Genomic DNA, 26393 nt, shown 5'->3' with positions numbered 1-26393 from the left:
ATAACACATCATACACAGAACCTAGTAGAAATTCTACTAGCTACTTTACCCTTTAGTGTAGCCCTAGGCCTAACGCTACAGTACAAATACTTTGATCCATCAATACAATTACTCTTTGCATGTAACTATTGTAAGTATTCTGAAGATCTCACACAAAAGTCTCCAAACAACATATCAGTAATCACAGTATGCAATCAGTTACAATCAACCAGGCAGCCTTATGCACTGTAAAACAACTTCGGTACTCAGTTCTAGCAATGCATCTGTATGCTACATATACACAATAGTTACTGAGCAACTGTCATTTGACCCTATTCAGAGAGCATGCAATGTGTGGTACACACATTTCTCCAGAAAGTCACTACATTTCTACTGTCTGTGAAAGTTGCACGATTCAAGTTCAGCAATACTGATCTCATTTTCTGCATACACGTAGTACATCATAAAACAACACAGTAAACTCTTAGTAACAAACCTCTTTGCCTCCTTCGCAGGTTCTTCAACTCAAAGGCATTAAAATGCAAGAAACTGACGAAGTTTTCTTCCACAAACTAACTTAGGTGTGAAGACACAGCAGCCATCATCCTCATCTGGCCCTTTGTGTCTGTCCTTGTGTGTGTCCAAGACAATGTGTAACATTAATGTGCAGCATATGTATACACAAATTTTATACACACATATTACAAAGTGCAGCTCATCATTACCTTTGTATGCATTCAAGGTCATCTCAATGTCATTACTAGTCTTTGTTTCCAGACTGAAATTGTGCTTAATGAACTATTCCAATGAACACTCATTACATGTACAATGTTGCCTTGTTTGTTATAGTATTACAAGTGTGTGTTTTAGGTTCTCTTTACCTCTCCTTAATGTATTTTTTTCTTTCTTCTCTTTTCTTTTCTTTCTTTTTTTTTTCCTTCTTCCTATCTGTTTTCCCTCCTGCATCCCTAGCTTTAGTCTCTTGTGTATCTGTACTTCGTCTTGTAAATATGTGTATTTTAAACAAAAATGTCTTTTTAGCTATGTTTCAATCAGATTCAACTACATTTTCAAATGTTAAAGGTGCACTCACTTCAAGCTGTGCTTACTGAGTTGTCACCTCCAGTTTGTCATTACTGAATTGTTACTGCTGTTTATACACGAATTGATCTGGAAATAAATGTTCTATTGAATTGAATTGAAAGAGCAGTTTCCATGACAGGCAGTGTGTTGCAAAATCATGTAGAGAAATAGCAACTAATATTGACACAAGAGCTTGGAATGGTAAAAATTCAAGTTCATTATTCTTCCAAAGTCAGAATGGTTGGGGTCTACCTCTGCACACTTGTCTTCCAAATACAACAGCAAGGGGAACTTTGAAAAAAAAAAGAGATACAGCCTGTATATACAGCCATAATAGTGTCAGATACAGTGTACAGAATCAGGGGTTAAAGACAATGATAGTCTAAACATGGATTGAGTGAAAGCAGCAATATTAGTGGAACATATCAGTGAAAATATGAGGAAAATCAGGCCATCAATTCAAAAGTTATGAATTTTTAAAGTTTTGTGCCTCCATTGCTGGATAATGAGACTACTACAACTCATGATGTCATTATAAATGACAATATAATATAGAAAATAATGCTTATTCCACAAAATTGTGGTTTCCATGAAAAGTACACATTCTATCAACTTGTTACTGACACACATCCTAAGGGTAATATCATTTTCCCTGCTTTTCGAAAGACATCAAGAGGTAAGCAAAGTGCTCTGACATTATTATAGAAAAGTGAAAATATATTGAATTTTCTTTCTTACTTTCTTCATATTAATCCATAATAACAGCATGAAGTGTAGTAGACTCCTTTATTATCCAGAAGTGACAGCACCAAAAGTTAAAAAATTCATAACTTATGAATCAAGTGTCTGATTTTCCTCAAACTTTCACTAATGAGTTCAACTAATATTGTTGCTTTCATTCATCCACAACACAGTGTATTCAAGCTTTGGTTTTCCTTAAGGATAATGACAAGTCCTTTGATTAGGAAACCAATGCAATGATCATTTTATATGTATGAAGACATTCATATGGAGTTATTAACTACAATACATTGATTGCTACAATAAATTACAAAGTCAACTTAGTATTATCTTACTTCTTTGTTAACGTCTCTATGTTGCATCTAGTCTAGATCCGTAATAAAGTCCACTGCAAGATATGTAATTGTAAACAATCATGGGACCTAACTGACTTTCAATTACTGGAAAATATACAATCAATGGCATATGTATTGAATATACATTTGTGTACATGTATGTGTGTGTACTAATTATTTTTCAGGGCAGCTGCCATTGAGTTGATACAATAACATCCATATATTCACATTGTTGCTTTGGCAGTGGACAAGTGGTTTCATTTCTTTTGTCACTGTTTTTGTTTAACTTCCACTCAACAGACAGAGTGCAGGATCTTTTTTACTTGGAAACCCAAAGTACATGTAGTTATACTCCCCACTTCCCCCCCCCCCCAAAAAAAAAAAAAAAAAATGTGGAGAAGGCTGATTAGAATACCTTGACAATTGACACCGACCCAATGACCTTCGCACTGGTTTCCCTCCAAACATTCTCCCGTGTCCTTCCGGCATTCGTTTTGTGGGTAGCAGCGGCACTCTTGTAGACAGTTGGCACCATACGTACCAGGCTGACACTCTGGATAAGGAAGTAGAGTGCAGTAGTGCCTCATACGCCAAGCTTATATAGAGATCTACTGTATACTATACTACAAACTCTGAAATTCCATATACTTTTATACACAATTTCACAGCCTACCTTGTCTCATTTTAAAGTCCTAAACAGAATGCATAAGCAACATGAAGCCATAAGCTTTAATTACAGCCATTGATTCAATTGGATTTTGGATTTTATTTTTTTCTCCAATGTTGAAAACGCAAAAATTGATCAAATTTCCATTGGTAATGGTACATATATATTGACAATTCTTTTTCTATAGCAGACTGTAAGTGAGAGCAGTCAAGACTTTTTTAATCATGATGGTTAGAGTCTAACAATATACACACATGAGGAAGACATGGATGAAGAGGTGTGGGCATGTCTTAAGCTCTGGAGAGCCTGTCAATCAAACACATGAGGAACTGTGAGTGGCTGCTTTCAGTGTTAGCAACAGCATGTGCTACATGTGCACTGCATAAACAGGCACACAGAGTGTGCCAAAGGCAACACATGACAGGTCATAGTTTTTCTTCCTGATTTCTTCTTCTTCTATGCGTTTCATATCTAAATGTTTGCTGTTCATGTTTGATTTAAAAATACCTATGAACCAAGCTTCACCTATGCAATTTAATTGATTCTCAGTCATGTTTGCACATAAACAAAAATGTGATTGTAGAAACAGGGCCCTGTTTCATAAAGCTGTTCGTAAAGTTACGAACAACTTACGAGCGAGTGGTGATCAGTTCTGATGTGCTATGCTTATCAGAATTTCCATAATTCAGCACAAGAACTGATCACCAGTCGCTCGTAAGTCGTTCGTAACTTTACAAACAGCTTTAAGAAACACCCCCCAAGGTGTATTGCACTTCATTCCATTTTTTTTTTTTTTTTTTTGCTTCCTTGCTTGCTTGTTTTGGTCTGATTTACATTACTACAACAAGTTTTGGGGAGTTTTGACAAGTTGTCAATAATCAGCTTGCATGCCTAGTTTTATACGGGTAGTGACAGCTCGAAGTCTGTCCAGGTTTGAAAACGAGTCCAAAATGCTGTCGATATTGAATCATGCCCATGTCTCAATGTCAAACCCACCTGTCATGCAATCAGGCCCCATGTAGCCAGCAGCGCAGGAGCACCCAAAGGGGTCTGGTAGGCAGAACAGCTTGCCACGGCAACCAGCAGCATGGTCGTCTCCAGAAGAATCGCAAGAGAGGGTGCCATTCTTCCCATAGCGGTTCCTGCCAAGGACTAATTGAAAGGGGCGGGAGAGTAGAATGAACAGAAGTTGTATTTATTCATGTCTCTTTGTGGCTGTTTTAGCAACATACAAGCAGGCACCTGTTTAAATACTCTTTTAGCTTGAAGTCATTTCGGGAAATCCAATGATTATATCAGATGTGGTATCACAGTATCATAAGTTCATACATAATAGTAAATACACATTTTTTTTTTCTTCAACGAATTTCACATGATAGATTTGTTCAATAACATGCCTTATCAACCAAGTTTATTGGCAAAAAATATGATGTTGAGAGCACCTCAGACCCATATTAAACAACTACTGTATATATTGATGAGTACAACTGCATACACTGTATATTCTTGCTTTTGGGGGCAGGGCCCCAAGGAAGAACAGTACCTGCCTACTGATGGGCCTACCATGAAGAAAAAAAGACTGAATGAAATAAGAATTACATAGTGTCTTTGTATCAATTCTCTACATATCATTCAGACATTGGCATCTAGTATAAATTGTAATATATGTTTCCAAATAATAGTCTGGTATCAATTTTTCTTGCACAAACACTTCCATGAAATTAAATTGCACATTCTGTTGAGGTTAAATTTTTATAGAAAAAACAAAGTTTGTGTGTGACGGTGAGTAGACAAATAACTTTTTTACCATTATTTTCATGTCTTAACACTTGAAACTCAAACCAGCAAACAGAGAGCTGTTTGGGTGCAGATATTTCTAGCTGCCACTTAACAAATCTGTTCATCATCTTACCTTGTTCACAGTTGGTCCCCATGAATCCCGGAGGGCACACGCACAGACCCGAATCAGGATCACATGACCCACCATTGAGGCACTGGTCACATGACTGATCACATGACTCCCCCCACATACCTGAAGGGCATTCTGACAATGGCAGACAGAGAATACACACATTAAAGACACAGAGGAAAGACACTGCATGAATCATAACCCAAGATAAATATTGCATGATATTCCTCTTTAGCTCTGTGAGTACCGCGCTGATTGCGGCAAGAATAACATATGTGACCCTGCATCACAAAACCAACAAAAAGTCGCCAGACATGGATTTTCAGTTAAGAGTTGATTCTAAAAGAGCAGACTTTAAGCTTTAAAATAATAGATGTATAATTCAATTCAAATGTACTCTCCTAACCTATCCTAATATTGGAAAAAAAGCACACACTCTGCGAAGTGTGAACTGAGAAAAGAGGCTCTGAAGTACAGGGTTTATTCAAGTGCTTTATAATTTTTACCAAGCCATTGTGCTGGCGATTATTGGAACAAAAAACAGGATGTTAACCACTGGCGGAACAACAATACAGGGATTATCAGACTTAAGCTGAAATTGAGAATGCTTTATGAACACATTCTGTAGATGATTAATCCCAACTTTCAAGGCAGTAGCATCATTCTTTCTAAAGTTTGATATTGGAGTTGAAAGTGAAGAATATGGACAGGGTTTAAAAAAATAAAAAGAGGACTCTCTGAGAAACCTAATCACACTATTCCACCAAAAAGTGTTCAGAAAAACTGCTGAAAACACAAGTTCCTGTTTATTTTATGATCCCAAACTTTAGTATAGTGTAGAAGAAGACTTGTTCTATCATATAATATGATTGACTGGGTTGATCCATTTCACCTATTTTCAGTCCTAAGCTATAAAACACAAAATCAGTGCGTGTGACTTTTTGTTGGTTTTGTGATGCACAGTCACATAATTATGTAGGCATGTGTTGCACATTTAAATACAATGTGTGCAAGAAATCGCAGATTTGATTTCTGGCCGCTGAATGTTCACATTTTCTTCAGAATGACCACCCAGCAGCTCACGGCAGCAAGCGACCTTCTTACTATTGGGCTGCGGTCGATGTCAGCCATTTGCCCACATCATACATACAAGAGTCGCTGAAAGTTGTCTACAAGAACCGTATTAAGTTTATCATAACAACTTGGATTGGGGCTCATCACTTACAAGCACAAGTTGCTTCCAGGTGGTTCTGGCTTTAATTTGTTGTACATGTACACATTGTTTTTTCTCTGTGTACATGATGCATTTATTATGACTAGCATCAAATAAATTTAATACACTTCAAAATTTATTGACTTGGAAACTAACACAAAATTAGGTTCATGTTTGATGTGAGCAACTGCCTCACAGACAGAGCGATTTGTACAAATAAATAATGAAAAGGAAAAAAGGAAGTGAATGAGAAGTACTGGTTTGAGGAAATTGGAACCTTTTACAAAAAGTTCTTCTCTCACAGCTCTCTCTTTCACTTTTTACCCCTTCATAGTTTATATTTCACTGGTCTCATTGAAATCAATTTAACTTCCTCTTTCAAGTTGACTTCCTCGTAACAAAGCTCACTTTTGAATCTCAGCTGATCATTTAATTGAGGGAAAACACTTGTGGGGTTTGTCTTGCACAATGCGGTCCAAACTGGTGCAGCATTATCAGGCAACAGCCGAATACTGGCTCAATTACTTTACAAATGTTTGTGCAGACATTGCCATTTGAGAACAAGGAAGAGAATTGATACATGATGTATATCTACAACTAGTTAGCATTATTAAGAGGTATGTGCAAAGCAAGAACAGGACCTTTAGAATTATCATTCCCAGAACAAAACTGACAAAAATCAATTCATCTCTCTCTATCTACAGAGTAGACAGCTTTCCCCTATGGCTCATGCATGTCAAATACTCAGAGAGAAGGAAATATTTTTTTAGGCATGGAAACTAGAAGTTTAATAGCATCATGACACAATTTGTTCATATCAAAACTGATTTATATAAGATTTCTTATAGGGTTGGACAGGTAGAGTTTCGGTTGAGATGGGACTTCAGGTTTCGAACGTTTTTTAGTAACTTTCTGAGATAATGAGAAATCTCTAATGAAATATGAAAGAGCATGCAATGTATAAGAGGAATTCAAAGTTTATTAGTCAGCTATGAAAATTGGTTTTGAAATGGCTGAGATATCCAAAACAAAGCCATCTTTAAAGAAAAGGTGGGACCCACCTTTTATTAGGATCATTGTTTTACTCTGTTTTTGGATATCTCTAAAACCAGTTTTTATCAAATAAACTTTGAATTCCCCCTCAAAAAAATTCAGTTTTTTATCAAATAAACTTTGAATTCCCCCTTAGAATTTTATGCTCTTTACGTCACCTCAAAATGTATCAAAACGAACCAATACCACACCATCCCTTTAAGGATTTATAATATGCTGTTTTTCTCATATTGTATGTATTTTCTATCATAAGTTTGACAGCCAGTTTATCATTCGAATGAAAGACTGATGTTGCAACAGTAACAAACTCTGCTTGCATCTTTTGAAAACCACCATAACATTAAACTGACTCTATATACTGTACTCTTCACATCAAAAACTAAAATTGTCCTCAAATGTGAATGGGATAAAAACAGACATCTTGCAAGTTACCACTCCCTCTGGTTAAAGAGGGTTTAAATGATCGATTATACTTGTACGATCAAATAAAGAGTTCTGCAAGATCTGTCGTCTTTGGAGGAAAGCTTTGTCATAGTACATCATGGAAATCACTTCAAAACACAAATACAAAATAAAAGTCAATGGTATTAGGTTGGTTGCAATTTAAAGGACAAGTTCACCTTCATAAACATAAGGATTGAGAGAATGTAGCAATATTAGTAGAACATATCATTGAAAGTTTGAGGAAAATCGGACAATCCGTTCAAAAGTTATGAATTTGTAAAGTTTTCAGTCTCAAAAAAAAAAATTCAGGCACTCACTTCTGACATTGAGGTACATGATGGCGTGTGTCCCATTTCCCCTGCTGTTCTTCAGATGGCACTCATACACCCCGCTGTTCTCCTCAGACACATTTGACAGTACTGCACGTGTGAGGTCAAGAAACTGTGGTTGCAACACCTTGTCGAAACGCCACTGGAGATAGCCAGTCTGGAGAATTCCAGCAAAAGCATCTTTCACATTAACTGCAAGTGTTACATTGTCTCCTTTACTGACAGTGACAAAAGTTCTGTCAGGTACAACCGTTGCTAGGGGTCAAAAGACAACAAAAAGAAAATGGAAGAACTTTAATACAGATCAGACGTGAAACAAGGAACTCAGCAGTAGAATCCTCAATGATGTGCTGGCTTTGTAATGTTGTATACTTGAGGAATGCATTTAATAGGCAAAAATTAAACCATATTCCCATGCACTTTTTTCATCAATTGATCTCCCTGGCCTTTCATCTTGATGGTTAGCAATGAAATATAACATTGATCAAACTGATTGCCATATGATTGACAGGAAAATTAAAGAAATACATTTCAATGATAGAATGTCACACCCTGATGACATCAGCAAGCCACCTACATGATGTGGTGGAAGGCATCTTCATTGCTCAAGGAGCATTCTCATTCAAAATGAGAACAAATGTTAGTTTCATGTTTTCATACAGCTTTATACTTCACGAGACATAAAAAGAAAGTTGTATAAACTTATCAATTTTGAGTGCCCAAAGAAAAGGCTAATTGGCATGTACTTCAAAATCATCTGAATATGACAAACCTATTCACAAGGTCTCTACTCCATGAGCCAGGCAAATTTGGTATGTGAACAAAAACAGATAAATTGGAAATATTCTATGTCCTTTTCAAGACTTCTTGCAGATGACAGATGCAGGTATGAGTCTGTATAAATGAGGTTATGTATGTATGTTATACAAAAACAATCTTACATTAGCCTGTACATTTATAATGTAAAATTCTGTAAGGACCTGCATCGTGGACAATAATATGATGTACAGCTGTAATTTTGAAAAGATGAAATATTTTGGGCTATAAAGCAAATAGATTCTCACTATAGGCGTTGTGCTGGTAGAAAAAAGATTATGCTAGGGTACATGCTGACTGTCATGATTCAATACACATTTCAGATATTGTTATCAAAAACAGGCACTAAAATGTGTCATGCAACCAATATGCTGGCAAACATGAGTCACATATTAAGAAATTGACATTGTCTTCGTAACCTGGATTCTGTTAATTGTTGAGAGATATGAGAGAAATTGACCTATGAAGAAATTACATGCATACATATTTTCCTCTTTTTTCTGCTTCCTTGAGCCCCCATTCATGCATTATCATGATGGCCAAAGCTGCCCTGTCATCATCCTTGTTCATTGCAATTTTTTTTATAGATTTTGAAATATTCATGTTCCTCATCCCAATCATTATTTTAAGTTCGGTAAGTCTGCAGACACTGTAACCAATTTATAGTTGTTCAAATGTAAAAGTCTGAAAATTATCTCAAGGTCTCCCTTAAATGGGACACTTGAAGGGGAAATGCAGTCCAAATGTAAGTTTGCTTAATAAAAAAAGAGTAAAATCTAACGAGTTCAACGGTAAGAATTTGACTGAAATCGGATAAAAAATCAGGAAGTTATGACATTTTGAAGTTTTGCTAATTTCTGCCAAACAGTTCTTGTACAGTTGATATGAATACGCAAATGAATGAGCTAACCATGTCATTTTAACCTCACAATTTTCAATTTATCATTTACAAAAAATGACAAAAATTCAATGTTTCTGTCACTGTAATCTAAGACATTATGTTATTCCTGGTTGAATAGTTTCAGAATAGTGATCAGTTACATATATACCACAATTTCAGCTTCTGGCATAATTGCATTTGAATGAAAAAACTGGAAATTTCAAAATTTTATGTAAAAACTATATAGCAAGTTTTGAGGGGATGACATGCTCACTTTGCCATTTGCATATTCATATTGACCGATCAAGAACTGTTTCCTGAAAAATGAGCAAAACTTCAAAATGTCATAACTTCCTTACTAATTTTCACCCGATTTTGATCAAAATTTTACCATTGAACTCATATTTTACTCTTTCTTTAATATCAGACTAACTTATATTTGGATTGGATTTCCTCTTTAAAGCTTAAATTCATTAGTGTTTGCATGGTTGATGTCTCAATGTACCTTCTGAGAGCATCACAATGCTGGTGAAAGATGTTTCAAGTCCATTCCAAGTCACTCTCATGTTGTAAACTCCAACAACCTCCGTTGGAGTGGACTCGTTGAAATGCAGTGTTCCGACTACTTGACCTTCACTGGTCTTGAAGCTGGATTGTGGCAAACTTTTTTTCTGACTGGAAATCTTGAATGGCCTGCTAAACCTAACATCATACTGATCGCCATCCACAAAGTAATCTCCATGGACAACAGAAATGGTCAGATCTGCCGCATTGCTGGCGTCCACTCGAGGATAATTGGTGACCACCGTCAGGTCTGGCAATGCCCCTGAAAGACAAAGAAATGTACACATCATTCATATATCTGTCACCCAACATAACACTCATAATCTGTCATCTAACATCCAATGTTATTAAATGAGTAGATGAGGGTATAAGATTTCATTAAATTCAAAGGTGTATAAGAACGGTGAGAGATTTTGAAGTTAATATTGTGGTCACAACCACACAACTTTGCGCCTTCAATTAATAGATAGATACCACAATGAAATCACCTCACAAGTCTAACATCCACCTAGAGATATATATACTCAACTAAATGTCCACATTTCAAACCAAGTGCAAAAGTATGACTGGTAACATATTGTATCAAATTACAATAGCCACAATGCATTTAAAAGTGGAAATGACAGTACAATAAAAACCATTGGTTGTATGTATCAGCAACAGACAAGTGAAAGAATTGTGATTTGCATGTCTGTACTACCAAGTAAAGACTGTTTTGTGAAACTTGACATAACACTTCTACTTTTCATTTGACTTTACTTTTAAACAAATCGACCATGGAGCAGGAAGTGGATTTCCTGGCATCTCACCACAATTTGCAATGCATTTCTATACAACTGCTTTAAAAAAAATAAAAAAAAAATGTGTAGATCAGTTTTCTTCCAGAGAAGCGTGCAGGATATCATTCTGAAATACACATACTATTCATCAGCTAAAATTGCTATTAATCCAATTCAACTTGGATTTTTTTATTTTTTCTGATTTTCTGGTCTACTTTTCAGATAACAAAAACCATGACTTACAAGTAATCACATGTGTACTGTCATGGCTGGAATTAAAAGCCTGTAACATACATTGCTTCTTCAAAAGAGAGCTGTTAGGATTATGTCAGCAGCAAATACACATGCTGATACACTGTTTTATGGGAATAATGTTTTGAAAATACAAGATATTTATATTGTATTTGGCATCCCTCATGTATCAGATCAATAGTGGTAATGTGCCCCACGCAATAGCGTCCATGTTTGTTAAGAATGATAGAATAAACAATCATTGTACAAGACAGGCTGCTTTATATCATTTCACATCAGTCAGAACCCAACTCAGAAATGATACTGTCGCATTGGCAGGCCCAAAATACTGGAACTCTGTGGAATCCTCTTTTAGACAGGCCATTAGCCTATCTGGATTTAAACGTAAGATGAAATCTTATCTTCTTGACAGATACAATTAATCCTGATGTTTTTTTTTTATTACTATACTTCAGATGAAATAACTTGCATAGTTATAAATATACATTTTTGTGCATAATGTGAGTCTGTTTTATGAATGGCAATTGGGACCTTTTTCAAATTGTTGTTTACTGAGGTCCTACTGTACAAAATATTTGTGTGACATACAATTTGTGTCAAATATTTTGACCTTGCTCCTGTGTATTGAAATTTGAACCTGTATATTTTTTTATCTACAGATGTATTATTATCATTTTTTTTACACTCTGAAATTTGTCAGAGGAAATACATACATGTGTTTCCACTGTTGATAAAGTTCCATAAATTGTAATCTTTAAATAGGGCTGAGTGTTAAATTCACATCTTTATGAATAATTAGATATATGTAGGCTTTTTTGATATAATCTGCTTTATTGGTTTTACTTTTTTTTTTTCATTGATTAATGCTGAGCTACAATAGTTAAGCACTGGATATCTTGTAAGTCATTGCCTTTATTTCACCCTCTTTACTCTTGTCCCTGTAACTGTGTGTCCAAGTCCAAGTTATTTTTTTTTTCTTCCCATTATTCAATCCCTTATTCTGTTTAATTACATTTTTTCTTTTTTTTCTTTTAACATCCGTTAGTGTGTTTTCTCCCCCCCCCCCCCCCCACAGTTATAATTTCATTTTCGCATATTGTATGTATATATTGTACATAGTTTTCAGGCTGAATTTTCCAGTCTTGTGTATCTGGTGGGGTTTTTTTTTGTTTGTTTGGGGGTTTTTTTGTATCTGTAAATAGGAGTTTCTGCAATTTACAAGCTTTGCTTCTCAGCAGGACTCCTATCTTTTCCACCTCATGTTTGTGTTAACTCTTTTTAGCTACCATATCTGTCATGCTTGTGTAATCATTGATTTCTTGTCTTCACCCAATATTACAATTTCTGTAATTTGTTTTCTTGGTGGAATTGAACAAATAAAATTGAATTGAATTGAATTGAAGTGAATTGTATTATTTATTTCTGAGACAAGCATGCACAAACTTGATGCATGACTATCAGCCACTGGACAACCTGCAATCTTTCCATCCCAGTAGGTGCAATGTTGAATGGTTTCTAACTAACCCTCACTCAGACAGTGCTAGCTATATATCTTCAAGGTCAGAAACTTGTTTCCATCAAGGGTTTGTCTTTTACCCCATTGCTCTTATAGCTGCTGGAGCCATAGGAACTGAGCGTTGAGTAGATCATACAAAGTCGTGTGGGGGATTCATTTAGGAGCAACAGGTTAAAGGACAAGTTCGCCTTCATAGACATGTGGGTTGAGTGAATGCAGCAATATTAAGGTAGATCACATCAGTGAGAGTTTGAGGAAAAGCGGACAATCCGTTCCAAAGTTATGAATTTTTGAAGTTTCTGCTCAGTCACGGCTGGATGAAAAGACTAAGTAAGCTTGTGATGTCACATGAGTACAACGATATAAAGAAAGAATAAAAAAAATTCAACATATTTCCATTTTTCTCGCATAACAAAAGAACACTCGACTTCTCTCTTTCAGAAGGCAGGGGGAATAATATTACCCTTAACATACGTCAGTAGCAAGTCGAAGAAATGTGCACTTTATTCAAAAAGTAAAGTTTTGTGAAATTCTCTTTTTATTTTCCTTATATAGTTGTACACATGTGACATCATACACTGAAGTAGTCTTCTCATCCAGCAGTGACTGCGCAGATACTTAAAATATTCATAACTTTTAAACGGATTGTCCAATTTTCCTCAAACTTTCACTGATGTGTTCTGCTAATATTGCTGCATTCTCTCAATCCTAATGTGAATGAAGGTGGACTTGTCCTTTAACACAACTATACATCTCACTTTGCTGTACAGAAACTAGTGCAAGAGAGCAGAATATATTCATTGTACACTGTATGTACAAATTCATTATTATAATAAATGAAGCACACATTGCATTCATAAAGAAATAAATGCTTCAATTAACGAACTTTGCATATAAACGGCATGTTGTCGATTGTCCGTCATTTATTTTCAAAATTTCAAAAAGCATCCACAAAAATACATTGTATGTGGTGTGGTTCATTTGTGGATCGCTTAGTTGAATTTTTGCTCAGATAAGCTAAAAAATATATATACTCGACTACAATGAAATCATTTGCTGAGACTTCATGAAAAGGGAAGATTGAAAACTGGTTAAAAATCTAATCCCCTTCAGTTTGCGGTCTGCCTTGACAAACTCGGCATTGTTAACTGCCCCATTTCCAAGCTACTGTAAAACTAGAAGATGTCACAAGTGGAACCATTTAAAATGCCCTGGGGTGGTATTCTGAGGTCGTAATTAAGTCTGTAATTAACTTCGTGATTAAGTCGTGAAGTTAATAGGCCCTTAATCATGGGCAAAATCGGTATTCTGAGGATGTAATTAAGGTATGATTAAGTCTCCTGTAATTATCTTAGGTCCCTCCCATCTAATTGTTATTCCATCCAATCAGACGCGTTGTTAGAAGCCAAAATGATGATTACACGCGAAAATATGCCCTCAATACGCGCTCCTGCACGCCCCCTGTAATTACAACCAAGAGCTCCGTGCGCACACTCCGGTATTTGATTACAACCCCTCACCTACGCACGCGAAGATCTCAACCTCTTTGCTCACATAAAATGACAAAATTCCTCGAAGATCGGCTATATTTCTTTTTTCTCTGAATTCTACGGATACCATGATAACAAGATTCAACCGCTCCTCGGTTACCGAAGACGGTAAGCATCGTTGTGGCAGAGAAAACACGATGTATTGCGTGATATCGGAGTAGTTAATGACACTCTTTGGTATCATTAAGTTTTCCATTAACTTTCATACTTAATTACACCCTCAGAATACCGATTCGTAATTAACTCTGTGATTAAGTCCTCTCAGAGGTGCACGCGCATTGATACGCGCAAACGCGTAGGTCCTTCCCGCCAAAACGCTTGTTGCTATGGTAGTTAATATACCCCCTACTTAATCATGCTCTCAGAATACCAATTCGGTAATTAAGTGCTAATCAGACACTTAATTAGCTCTCAGAATACGGCCCCTGGGCATTAAAAGGTTTTCTTCATCCTAGCTGTTTTGAGGAAACAAAAAATGTGAATTTCACCACACGCACACTGTCAACACTTTCATACTGTTGCACTTCCTAATGTGGCCTACTGCCAAATGACGTGAAGAGGCAAGTGCATATGTAATGATAAAGAAAACACAACTATAAACTAGAAATGTCGCTATGGCGACTGATGCCTCCGCCATAATGCATAATTCTCCCAATAGGCGTATAGTACAATGTCTTCACAATGTGTGATCCATGACAGTTTCACATAACTGGCAAAATATTGAAATGACAGGTCTGTCAGAAATGTCTTGAACTGGGTTGCTATAATTTTCTAAGAGTGCAGGTACACATATTTGGGGAATTGAGAATTTTTACTTGAATTCTGACGGACCTTTTTATTAGTTTATGCATTGAGTAATTTCCAAGGTATGATGAAAGAGTGTAATGATGGTACAAAATAGATTTTTTTTTTTTTTTTTTTTTTTTGGGGGGGAGCATTGAAACCTGGCCTTTGACCCTTAACCTCTGACCTTTGACCTTCTAGCAGGAAATTTCCCGGAGAATCTCAGGGTAATGCATGTATTAAGTTTTGAAACTAATAATGCAAGCATTGCATATACTAGTACATTGTATATGAGGGAAATAATAAAATTTTGCGGAGCTGACTATTGACCCATGACCCCTAAATTCCGTAGATAATCCCTGCCAGTCAGTACATGCGTATTTACCAAGTTCCACGAAGATACATTGAACCATTAGCGAGAAAAGTGATATTGCAACATTTTCGTCTCACCTTTGACCTTTTGACCTTTGACCTTATGACATGAAACTCTCTCTGGAGAATCTTTACGCAGTAGTACACGTCCACACCAAGTTTCAAGAAAATACCTTTTGGGCATTGCATAGATATGGGGGAATTTGCAACATTTGTGGCATTTGACCTTGACCTTTTGACCTTTGACCTCTTGCCAATGTCACTAAAATCTACTCAACTAATTGTCCCATCATACATCATCCTTGGACCAAGTTTGGTGAAAGCTGCTTCTTGCAGTTTTGAGTTATCACGTAAACAGATAAATTTTAGGATTTGACCTTGATCTTTGACCTTTGACCTCTGTCCGATTTCACTGAAAAACTAATCAAGTAATTGTCCCATCATACATCATCCTCCAACAAAGTTTGGTGAAATTTGCTCCATCCAGTCTTGAGTTATCACGTAAACGGATACAATTTCATGATTTGACCTCGACCTTTGACCTTTGACCTTTAGCCGATTTCACCCAAAATCTAATCAAATAATTGCCCCATCATACTTCATACTTGGACCAAGTTTGGTAAAATTCCAGTAAATATTACTCAAGTTATCGCGTAAACGAAAGCGGACGGACGTACGGACGTACGGACGTACAGACGTACGGACGTACGTACGGACGTACGTACGGACGGACGGACAACCCGAAAACATAATGCCTCCGGCACCACTTCGTGGCGGAGGCATAAAAACAGTGTAGTTTACACAAGCCTACATGTAATTAAGGACTACTGCTGATACTTCAGCTACTTCTGCCTTTATTGTAGTCTTTCAAAGCTCTCATTAGTTGCTGTCACACTATGCAAAATTATGTTTAGTTTACTTCCTGATAAATTCCCAAAGTTTGAGCATGTGTGGTCACACTACAGACAAAACTGCACATCCAGAACTCGTTCAGTGATACCTGTAATTTCGGTCTCTAACAGGAAAAAATGCAAACGCACAACAGCATAGAAAAGAATGCACAATGTGTGTATTAAAATAACATGGATGGATCCAATACACTACAAACTTCCCAAAGTTTCAGCCGCACACCGTCGCGGGGACAGTACACAAAACTGTGTGTGGTTTTGCGAGAAGTGAGAAACTTCCCAATTTTGTGCATGCAGGAAGTTTCATGAGAAATTCTGCTAGTAACTTGTTAATTCTTGAGAAGTTTGTGGTCACACTGCCCAAACTACGCAAAGCAAAATACCTTGTAGTGAGACTTTGCGTAGTTTCCCATACTGTGACCTCGCCTGTGGATTGAGACCTAAAAGTGACAGAACAATAGTTCACTTCACAAGTACTGCAACAGGTACCTACACTCAGCAAAAAAAAAAAAAGAAAGAAAAGAAAGTAAACACTTTTCCTATTCATATTTTTTCATAGAAAATTTTGATAGAAATCATTGTGTTATATTACAACCATATGAAAGGTTTAGAAATGGCTATCAACCTGGCAGGTTTATACATAAATTGAAACTTTATGCATGAGCGAACATATTCACTTTTGCCCTCCGAGGCACCATAGTAAAAATTGCATAAACTGACATTTTGACATTCATTGGAAATGTCATTCAAGATAGCAATAATAACCAAAGAACAATTTAACGCAATGGGAGACATGAATGAAACAGCAGAAATAAGTTTTCACTACATTGTCTCTCTCTATCATGATAAAAACATTGTGGGGAAACTACATGGAGAACATGAGAATTTTGTGTCAGTTCAAACTTTAAATGACAAAGGGAGTAAGCCACAAAGGTGATGAAATGGAAAGGGTTTTTTTTTTATTTCATGTTTAATCATGGAATTTAAGAATTCATGAGACAAATTCAAGACCAAAACATTATTTCAAATTTTCTTAATTTCCAACTGAATTTCAAATTTCTACCATCATGGTTACCATTGCTTCTTCCCTTACACATGTATGTATGTCTTTTGAATACGGATTTGTCAGAAGATTCTTCATTTTCCTCCATTATTTTTTGCCTTTCTTTATCTTTGGAGGTTTGCAGAGACATTATAGACATCACAGGTTGATTTTTGCAAAAATTTTAAATTTTGGTGATGAGACCGCTGGATCACAATACTACCACAGATCATGACGTGCACTACAGATATAGAGAAAACATACAGAAAATTCCACAGAATAATTCAAATTAAAAAACACATTCCCTTGATACTGTTATGGCAAGGGTAATATTTTTTTCCCTGCTTTCTAAAAGAAGTAGTAGGTTTGCTCTCATAACATATGCTAGAAAAGTGAACATAGTTTGAATTTTCTTTTTTACATCACAGTGCATATGGATCTGTAGTAGTCTTCTGATCCACCAGTCTCATCATTCTGTTGAACGGATTGTTCGATTTTCCTCAGTAAGTTTCACTGGTGTATTCTACTAATTCTGCTCAATCAGCATATATTTGGGTTTCATTCCCCGCTAGATGTTTCTACTCTGTGACAAAGAACATCAGCAGTTCAACCTCATCACACCTGTTGAATTACATGAACAGAAAGCAAGAGCTGAATTTCGACATTAAAGGTAAGAAAGTTACAAAAGTTTATTGCACAGTTATGAGTCTTTTTTTCACATCTGCTTCAATAGAAGTTTAAAGTTGCATTCACGTCATAACCCCAAATGCATGATATCTCAAAAGAAGATACAAGAATCCAAACTGTACGGTTTTTTACAGGTCTGATTTTCATAGAACAGAAATCATTCATTTTCCTTGTAAAATACTCTCATAATCAAAGTTCTCTGACCTTCAGACAATTGTATTGGTGCAAGGAAACAGGCTAAAATGTTTCACTTTCTCTTTCTAGAATATCAAGTGCTTGGTTCCTGGGTCTCTCTTCCCTCTTTTCGATAGTACCTCCTTAAACACATGGCTAATTGATCCAGGCATCAAATTGATACACTCTTTTGTGATTATTTCTACTCCTTTTTTTTTTTCAGGGAGCTCATACCATTCTCTACCATGTCCTTTAATTAATATGTGTTGTTAGAAAGTTTGCATGGTGATGTAAATGAGGGAGAAAAAAGTCTGCACGTACTACATGTTCATGTAGTCCTTGAAATTACTTGTCTGGTGAAAGAAGATCCCCGTAGAAGAGATTGGAGGAGGGAAGCAACAAAGGGATATTGTAAGGAAGACAAATACTACTAGTGCAGTTGACGGGCAGTGGTGGGCTGGAAGTTGAAGTTGGGAGATGGGAGATTAGAAGTCAGGGACAGTTGTGAGGAAGAATAGAGTGAGAATCAGGTAAAGGGTTTGAAAGACGGTAGGAGAAAGAAAAAGATGAACCAGAAAGGAAGGAGGGGGAGGAGAAGGTTGGAAAATCAGATAGAGATACATGTAAGAGAGAGAAGTGATGAAGATGGGAAATTCCAAACACTCGATGAAAAGAACGAAGCGAAAGCATTTTTGCTCACCTCGTTTCACGTACAGTGTACTATCATGGTGTTCACCATAAACATCTCTTCCTTAATCTTCTCTATAACCACTTGTGTCCTGTGTACAATGTCCATCTCAAGTCAAAATGGTTGTCTGGGCACTTTATTTTTTTTTTCATTCACATTCTCCAACTTTAGCTGTGAATTACATGATTGGAGATACAGGGAATTACGTGGAGAAGAAAAAATATATATATCCCATGTTTGATGGTTGGTGAGGACTTAACATTATTAGAGCTGCCCTCCATTGTGTCAGTTTGCATCCGCATGCTATAAACGAAAGTTTGTACAGGCTGTATTTCTCCATGTTATTTCCTTCATGATTTTTTTTTTTTTTTATTTGACAGAACACTTTGTTTGTTTCATGAAATTCTTGACCTTTTGCCAACTATTTGTTTTCTTTTGCTTTGATGAAAATTTGAAAGAGCAGATCATACGAGACGGGAATTCCCGACTCGTGTCCCACTAGCTTACTTAGATAGCAGTAGCATCCTGTTCCCTTGATACCATAACCCTCAACAGCAGTGTTGGGTCACCTTAAAAAAATATTGTGCAATAGCCCTTGTCTGGAGTTCCTCCCATACAGTGTACATCATCACTATAAAAGTGTCTAAAAGGCTTCTGAATTAACCTCGCCGGTTTTCTCCTATGTCTCTGACTCTTACGCACAGATAAAAATTCTGAGAGGGCCAGTACATAAAATGTGTGACATGTTTCATCAAAAGAAGAAAACTTCCTTCAATCCCACTATCCACTTTCTGCATATACAATGTAAAACAAAAACAGAATTTTCAGAGTGCAAGAAGATTTATTTCAACACAGACAGAATGATCAAATTATTGGTATGTCACGATCGAGTTTAAACCAGGACACTTCAGATGCGATAATTAGAGAGCAAAGCTAGGCGTGAGATTTGTGGAACTCGAGGATGCGACAAAGCAATCTAGCAGGGGGTTGGGGTGTCCCTCTCCTACAGTAAAGAGCTTTACCATTTTAAGCTGTAAATTGGGAAATCTGGTATACTGCTGATATTTTCACTTATTCTGATGCATAAAGAGATTGTTGTAAAATCTGTTTCATTGTTTTGTTTTGTTTTTTGTTTGATTTTTTTTTTTGTGGGGGTGTGTATGTAGCATAGCCAGGTAATCATGAATTTAGGCCACGAATGCAGACACTCTTGTTCACATTATGGAAACCTGGCATAACTGGTTACTACAAGGAACTGGTTAACATCCAAGCAAGCTTTTCCATCAGCTTTCAGATTATACAATCAAATTTGACCTATAGCTTTAAAGTTAGCAAGCCCACTTTGGTGTAGCAATGTGATTCAGTCCAACAGGAAGGTCATTGATGACAACAGAAGACTCACAATGTCCAGTAATTAATGTGCAATGCCATTTCAGTATAATATCACTTGCTTACTAACAAGTTCAACTGTGTAGCATTTGTGTGTGCTTTCTTCTGTTGTTCTGCTTCCTTAAAGCACACATTAAACATTGTACTGTGTTGTACATTGTTATGTGAAGTTGCTGTATGTCATCATCCTGTTTCATTGTGATTTATTATGAATTTTGAAAACATATTTTTATTCCTCATCCTGATCACTGTAAATTCTGAAACTCTATGTACCCGGTACCCAATACATGTACTTGTAACCAATTTATAGATGCTCAGATGTAATCTGAAAATCGTCTGGAGGTTTCCTTTAATATCTTCTCTGTACACTAAACACTATCCGTTCTTTTCTCATTGATTGACACAGACGTCTGGACAGTGTACATGTAGATTTTGTCAGTGAACAGAGATGATAATTGCCCTAAGCAGGCCAGGCTTTTTTAGCTACAAGTGTATGCTGATTTTGCCCCCCAGCCAGGTCATAATCTACAAGATCGTGTCTTCACATTTTTTGTTCTTATCAACTTCTAATTTCAATCATTGCAAATTAAGCCCAACATCTTATTTTAGCCTGTTAAACAATAATCAAAATCATTGAGAGTAGCTTCTTTTTTTTTTGAGGAGGGGGGGGGGAGCGTACATACAATTGCACAAATGTATATGTGTTTTAACATAAATTCAACAATTGTACAAGATAAAAACTTCTAGAAGTTATTTGAATTCTTATGTATTTTACTGTTTTTGTAATTCTTTTTTTCCCTGTTTTCTGGGGGTTTTTTCAATGTAAATCGTCATGGACAACTTATGTACCATAAATATGTAATTAGCATAAAATCAATCAATAAAAGTGATGAATAGTAAAAGTAGTGAGGTTTTCATGAATTTCCGGACAGAGCACTGTTTTCCATAGGAAATGTAAACAAAATCACAAAATTGTGAACATTTTGGGGTGACATGCCATTATAAAAATGGGCATGGCTTGTCCAGACGTGGCAAATTTGGTCTCAAAAGTTGTGCCAGACTACTTTCCCCAAAGAACCCTCTTCCTCCTCTTTCTTTCATTTTTGGACATTAACTTTATCAAAGAGCAAGGAATAATAAATATCTTCACTCCTCGTACAGGAAACTTTGCAGTTTCTGCAGTACAGAATGATTTCTTTTTTCAATTACGCACTGTATTGCGTTCAATTCAAGTATCAAAAATGAAAAGGAGCCAACACTTTTAGAGATATTGAATTTCGTACACACAAAAAAAAATAAGTTATTCAGAAAAATAGTAATACAATAAAAATACAATTATAGCCAAATGAAATCTATTACACATTGATCAAAGGATAAAATCTAACATGAGTAACAGTAATACGGCATATACAGCAATTAGAATACTCAGTTGAAGCTTGCACAAATGACTGCAATGTCGTTCAGGTTTTTCAGATTAATTCAGTGCTGCTGATGTTAATAATTTCCCTTCTCTTCACAGGGCCATATCCTCTCTGATTATTCCCCATAAAACAACCCTGACACACTTCCACAAACACTGTGATTACATACATGTATATGCATGCTTGATATAAACGACATTTCTCTGCTGTGGCTGTTGAATTAGCAAAGTGAAAGCAGCTTCAACACTGAAATGGCAAAGGACATCTATAGACTATAAAGAACAGTGTACATGTACTTACCGTACTAAATATTATGTGTATCCGAAAAAAAAGACACAGCATCACATCAATAACACAGGGAAACCAGAACATACATGTAATTATGAGGTAATTGCTGCAGAACATCACTCATCAGCTTTGCTCTGAGTAGAAACTTGTAGTTTACAAAGCTCTTTGATTTGTTACATTTTGTTCAGTTCTTTGATAACAAGTTTGTTTGTTCCAGAGTGGTCCTTCACTTTTCATAGTTTCATATCAACCTGGTGAGGAATAACCCTGTGTGAATTGTGGGAGCTTTAAACCTCACCAAAAAAAAAAAACTAGAAATGTCGCTATGGCGACTGGTATGCCTCCGCCATAATGCATGGTTCTCTTAATACATAGTACATGTGGACAATGTGTGATTACATTTTCACAAAATTTGTAAAATATTAAAATGACAAGTTTGTCACAAATGTGTTGAATGTTCACCTTCCTTGACCCAGGTTTAATCGGATGAATAGGAGAGCATGTATTTGGAGATTTAAGAACTTTAACTTGACTTTGATCCTTTCATAAGTTTATGCACTGAGCAATTTTCAAGGTATGGAGAAAAAGTGCAGTTTCTGTATTGAATAGTAAATTGTTGCCATTTTCATCTGGCCTTTGACCCTCGAATTCATATTAAGATAATCACCGTCAGGCAGAACATGCAAAAATATGTGATAAGTTTCAAAATAACTTGAACTATCTCCTAGATAAGGAGGAAACAGTTAGTTCAGCACATTCACTTGATCTTTGACTTTTTGACCTTTGAGGCAAAAAAAAGAAAAAAAACTTAACAGAGAATCTCTATTGGGTTATACATGCTTACACCAAGTGTAAGAAAAAATAATCCTGCTGGCATTGCATAAATATGAGGGAAATAGTAAAATTTTGCAGTGTTGCCCCTGACCTTTGACCCCATGAACCCTAAATTCTCTAGATAATCACTGCCAGTCAGTACATGTATATATATACTATGTTCCATGAAGATACCTTGAACAATTTCCAAGGTACAGAGAAAAAAGTGAAATTTTAATATTTCTACTTGACCTTTTGACCTTTGAACTTTGACCTCATGACCCAAAACTTTCACCAGAGAATTTCAATTGGGTAATACATGTACCCGGTATACAGTCAGTTTCAAGACAATATCTTCAGGCAATGCCTAGATATGGAGGAAATAGTGAAATTTTATATATTTGACCTTGACCTTTGACCATGAACATGTGCACCCAAAAGTTGATAGGCACAACTTCACCCCCTAATACACATACATGCCAAGTTTCATTAGGATACCTCAAAAGGTTTTTTAGTTACGCTTGCCACAAAATTCATTACGGACGGACGGACGGACAACCCGAAAACATAATGCCTCCGGCGCCACTTCGTGGCGGAGGCATAAAAAAAACATGTAAACATGTGAAGATATTGAAATTTGATCTTTTGAGGCAACACCTATGAATAGACAAAAACACAAGGTTATTTTACACATATTTTGAAAATATTTTGTAAATACTCAGTAGTATGGACAGGAAACAGAAATGCAGTTTTATGCACACGTACAAAAACCATCCCAGTTTTTAAAGTACAATTGTGCAAAAATCAAGCAAGAACAAAGAATTTAAAAAAAAAACTAAAACATAAATATATACTTTGCATACATGTCAACAAAATGTTAAGTACTGTATTGCTACTTAGACATACATTGTAACCTGTACATTGTACCGGTATCTTCAAATACCCTGGGCAAAAAGTCTCCTAAAATTGTAAAGTTTGTGTCAATGAGTTGGATTTTCTTGAAATATCACTGCTTTGTGAATATAATGTATTTAGCAATTGTATGCCTCGTGCAAATTAAACACAGAATGAGATATTCAGGGTAATAAAAGTAAGCAAATTTACACACATTTTTTTTTTGAAATAAAATAATGGACAAAGCACAATTTTTACCAATAATTAGGACAAGTGTACCATTAACTTATCAAAGTGGAAGAGATTTGCTACAATCCATACACTACAATGTATAATGTCATTGTTTGGGAATCAATAAAAATAGAGATCACTCTATTTCGACGAATATCTAAAGTGCAATAAATGTTGTTTAAACTCCAAGAAGTTCTGGCAGAATTTTGTTGCTAGAGTAAAGATAACATTGGATTGTTTTGTCATCAGTGAAAGACTTTGTATTTGTACATATTAAAACCCAAAACAATAAAACAAAAATGCATTAAAAAAGTTGCAAATGGGCAGGAATTGCACTCACCTGTTGATGATTTTGTTGACAACAAACCAAAGATAAACAAGAAATACTGAAGAAAAATCCAATCCTTCATGTGATGAGCCATGTTTAGTACAATGGAAAACTTGTGAAAACTGCACGGCCACTGTCAACCCTCCACAGGTTGATGTTACTTGATGCACAAAGTGTATAATTTGGACAGATGAACAAACTGGTATCTTTTCCCAGCTACCAGCAATCCACTTTCACTCATGCGCTAGTAGTATGGATGAGAGTCAAGTCACTCCGGGTCAATTTGTTCTATCTACAACAACAGAACCTCTGTGGAGATGATTGCCTTGCTGTTTGACGTAGAAAGCAAAATCCAAGGATTGTTCACATCAACACAAAATAGTCTTCGAATCGAGTCTGATAATGGCTTTTGATGAAAGCACCATGTATTGCAGACACAATGTTCTTTGCTTGGCGGGAAATGACCATTGCATTTATGTACAAAAACTGTGTCTGTCTGTCTTTCAAAATAATATGACAGCAGGAAACAACACAAATTTCTCTCCTGAGATTAAAATAAAGCATGAAAAAAATAAATGAATAGAAAATGAAAGGCAAAGAATGCCTTTACAATTTCAATCCACTTGACTTAGACAACTCCACATCAAAGAAGAAAATACAAATGGCACATTCGTCTGTGACTTAATAACAATTCAGGTTCTCACGACAAATGTCTTGACGTTGACACAAAGCGGTTACTGGATCCTCACGTTGACATCTGTGGGAATATTAGGCTACATCTGTTCTACTTCGAGCACAAAATGAAACTAACGTTTTAATAGCTGGCACTTTGCTCCATTTTGCACACTTAATTAGTTTCTCTACAAACACATCATAATTTGATAGACCGGGTTCTATGCCATGAATCAAAATGAAAACTCTTGCCACTAGTAATTCATAAGGTATATGGTTTCTTCAGTAAAGATCTCAAGTACCAAATGATGGAGTGTAATCACACAAATTTGTTTCTAAGTGCATCAGAGAAGTAGTATAGTTCCGCCCGCATCACAACTGATCTGCCGAAGACACCAGCCAGAGCATGAAACAGCCAACACTAGTCAGTAGTACTAGTAGTACCAGTACTAGTAGTACATTGAAACTGCAGCTGTTACGGACTAGGTTGTAGGTATACAAACTAGCACTCAAAAGTTCCAAAGATCCAGTTGCAGGCTCCTAGCAACACACTCAACACTGACAAACTGGTGGATTTACAAGTCGCTCCTCGATCCTTATGTTGGGTAAAGTCGAAGAACACATATCAAAACACCCGCGCACACAAGGCAAGTGCCAAATGGCACGCAGCTAAAATCCTCAACCCAAAAGGCGCAATTCTCAAATTCACTTTTCGCACATCGAGTGTTCACTCCAGTTTTTGCATCCTCCAATTTTACTAGTGTATTCCATTGCGTGGTCGCGGTCCTAGACCTATGTGGTTGACAGGAAATGTTCGGGGATTTTATTGACGTATGTTCCACTTTGCCTAGCGAGGAAGTTAAAAGAAGAAAAAACAAACGTACTGTTCTAATCCTACTTCAAAAGCATTTGGTTTCAATAGGAGTGCACGTGTAAACGACTCCAGCACCGACATGCAGGATATCGCGCCGGAGGTGCGGCGGAAGTAGGCCTGATTCACCGCTTGATAGCGTTCGAGGCAACGAATGCCTTGATTTTTGATTTTTTTTTTCCAGGGAGCTCGTGCGGAAGCACTCTTGAAATTTAAGATAACAACGTTAAGCACCCTTTATCGAAACTGTTTCTACACTTTTCATGTCTACCTTCCATGCAACTTACCTTCAGCCTTTACAATGCCATGGACAAAATTGCTTGGTAATTTTCGCAAAACCGTTGTACCGGTACCGCAAACCCGGACCCGTCAGATTGTGTACAGTAGTGCGGGGCCGGGGATCCATAGTATACTGTAGTAGCGAGCATGCAAAGCATGATAGCACCGCACGGGTTATCATTTTGCCAGTGGCACTAGTACCGGTACTGTACCCAAAGAGGTTCATGTCCCCGGCCGGTGAAAAAAATGCAAGCATTCACTTGCAAGCACGTGTTGGGAGAAAATAGTAGCAAAAAACAGTACACATACTAGTACACTGTTCATAGGGTCATTAGGTAAGAATAATCTTGAAGGAAGCGTGGAATCTTACGTAGATATGGAGCTTCGCACAAGATTCGGACACAAAGTTTGTTTATCATGTCAATGATCTAATAAACTTCAAC

At 36.5% G+C, this 26393-nt stretch overlaps 1 protein-coding gene across 1 annotated transcript in view; it reads right to left on the bottom strand.

The window, feature by feature from the left end:
* LOC139716865 (receptor-type tyrosine-protein phosphatase F-like) overlaps nt 1-25571 on the bottom strand; it is a 98211-nt gene extending 72640 nt beyond the window's left edge. The window contains exons 1-6 of the mRNA XM_071628393.1: nt 24141-25571; nt 9955-10275; nt 7742-8008; nt 4718-4849; nt 3802-3957; nt 2554-2691 (exon numbers count right to left, since the gene is read on the bottom strand). Coding sequence (XP_071484494.1) covers nt 2554-2691; nt 3802-3957; nt 4718-4849; nt 7742-8008; nt 9955-10275; nt 24141-24222 — 1096 coding nt within the window. The 5' untranslated portion in view covers nt 24223-25571. The remainder of the gene's footprint in view (nt 1-2553; nt 2692-3801; nt 3958-4717; nt 4850-7741; nt 8009-9954; nt 10276-24140) is intronic.
* Between the last annotated feature and the right edge of the window lie 822 nt (nt 25572-26393).

This window comes from Diadema antillarum, unplaced genomic scaffold, assembly GCF_040938485.1.
Source record: "Diadema antillarum isolate AM-2024a unplaced genomic scaffold, OU_Dant_1.0 scf00000071, whole genome shotgun sequence".
Lineage (NCBI taxonomy): Eukaryota > Metazoa > Echinodermata > Echinoidea > Diadematoida > Diadematidae > Diadema > Diadema antillarum.
This window is presented reverse-complemented; position numbering and strand designations above follow the sequence as displayed.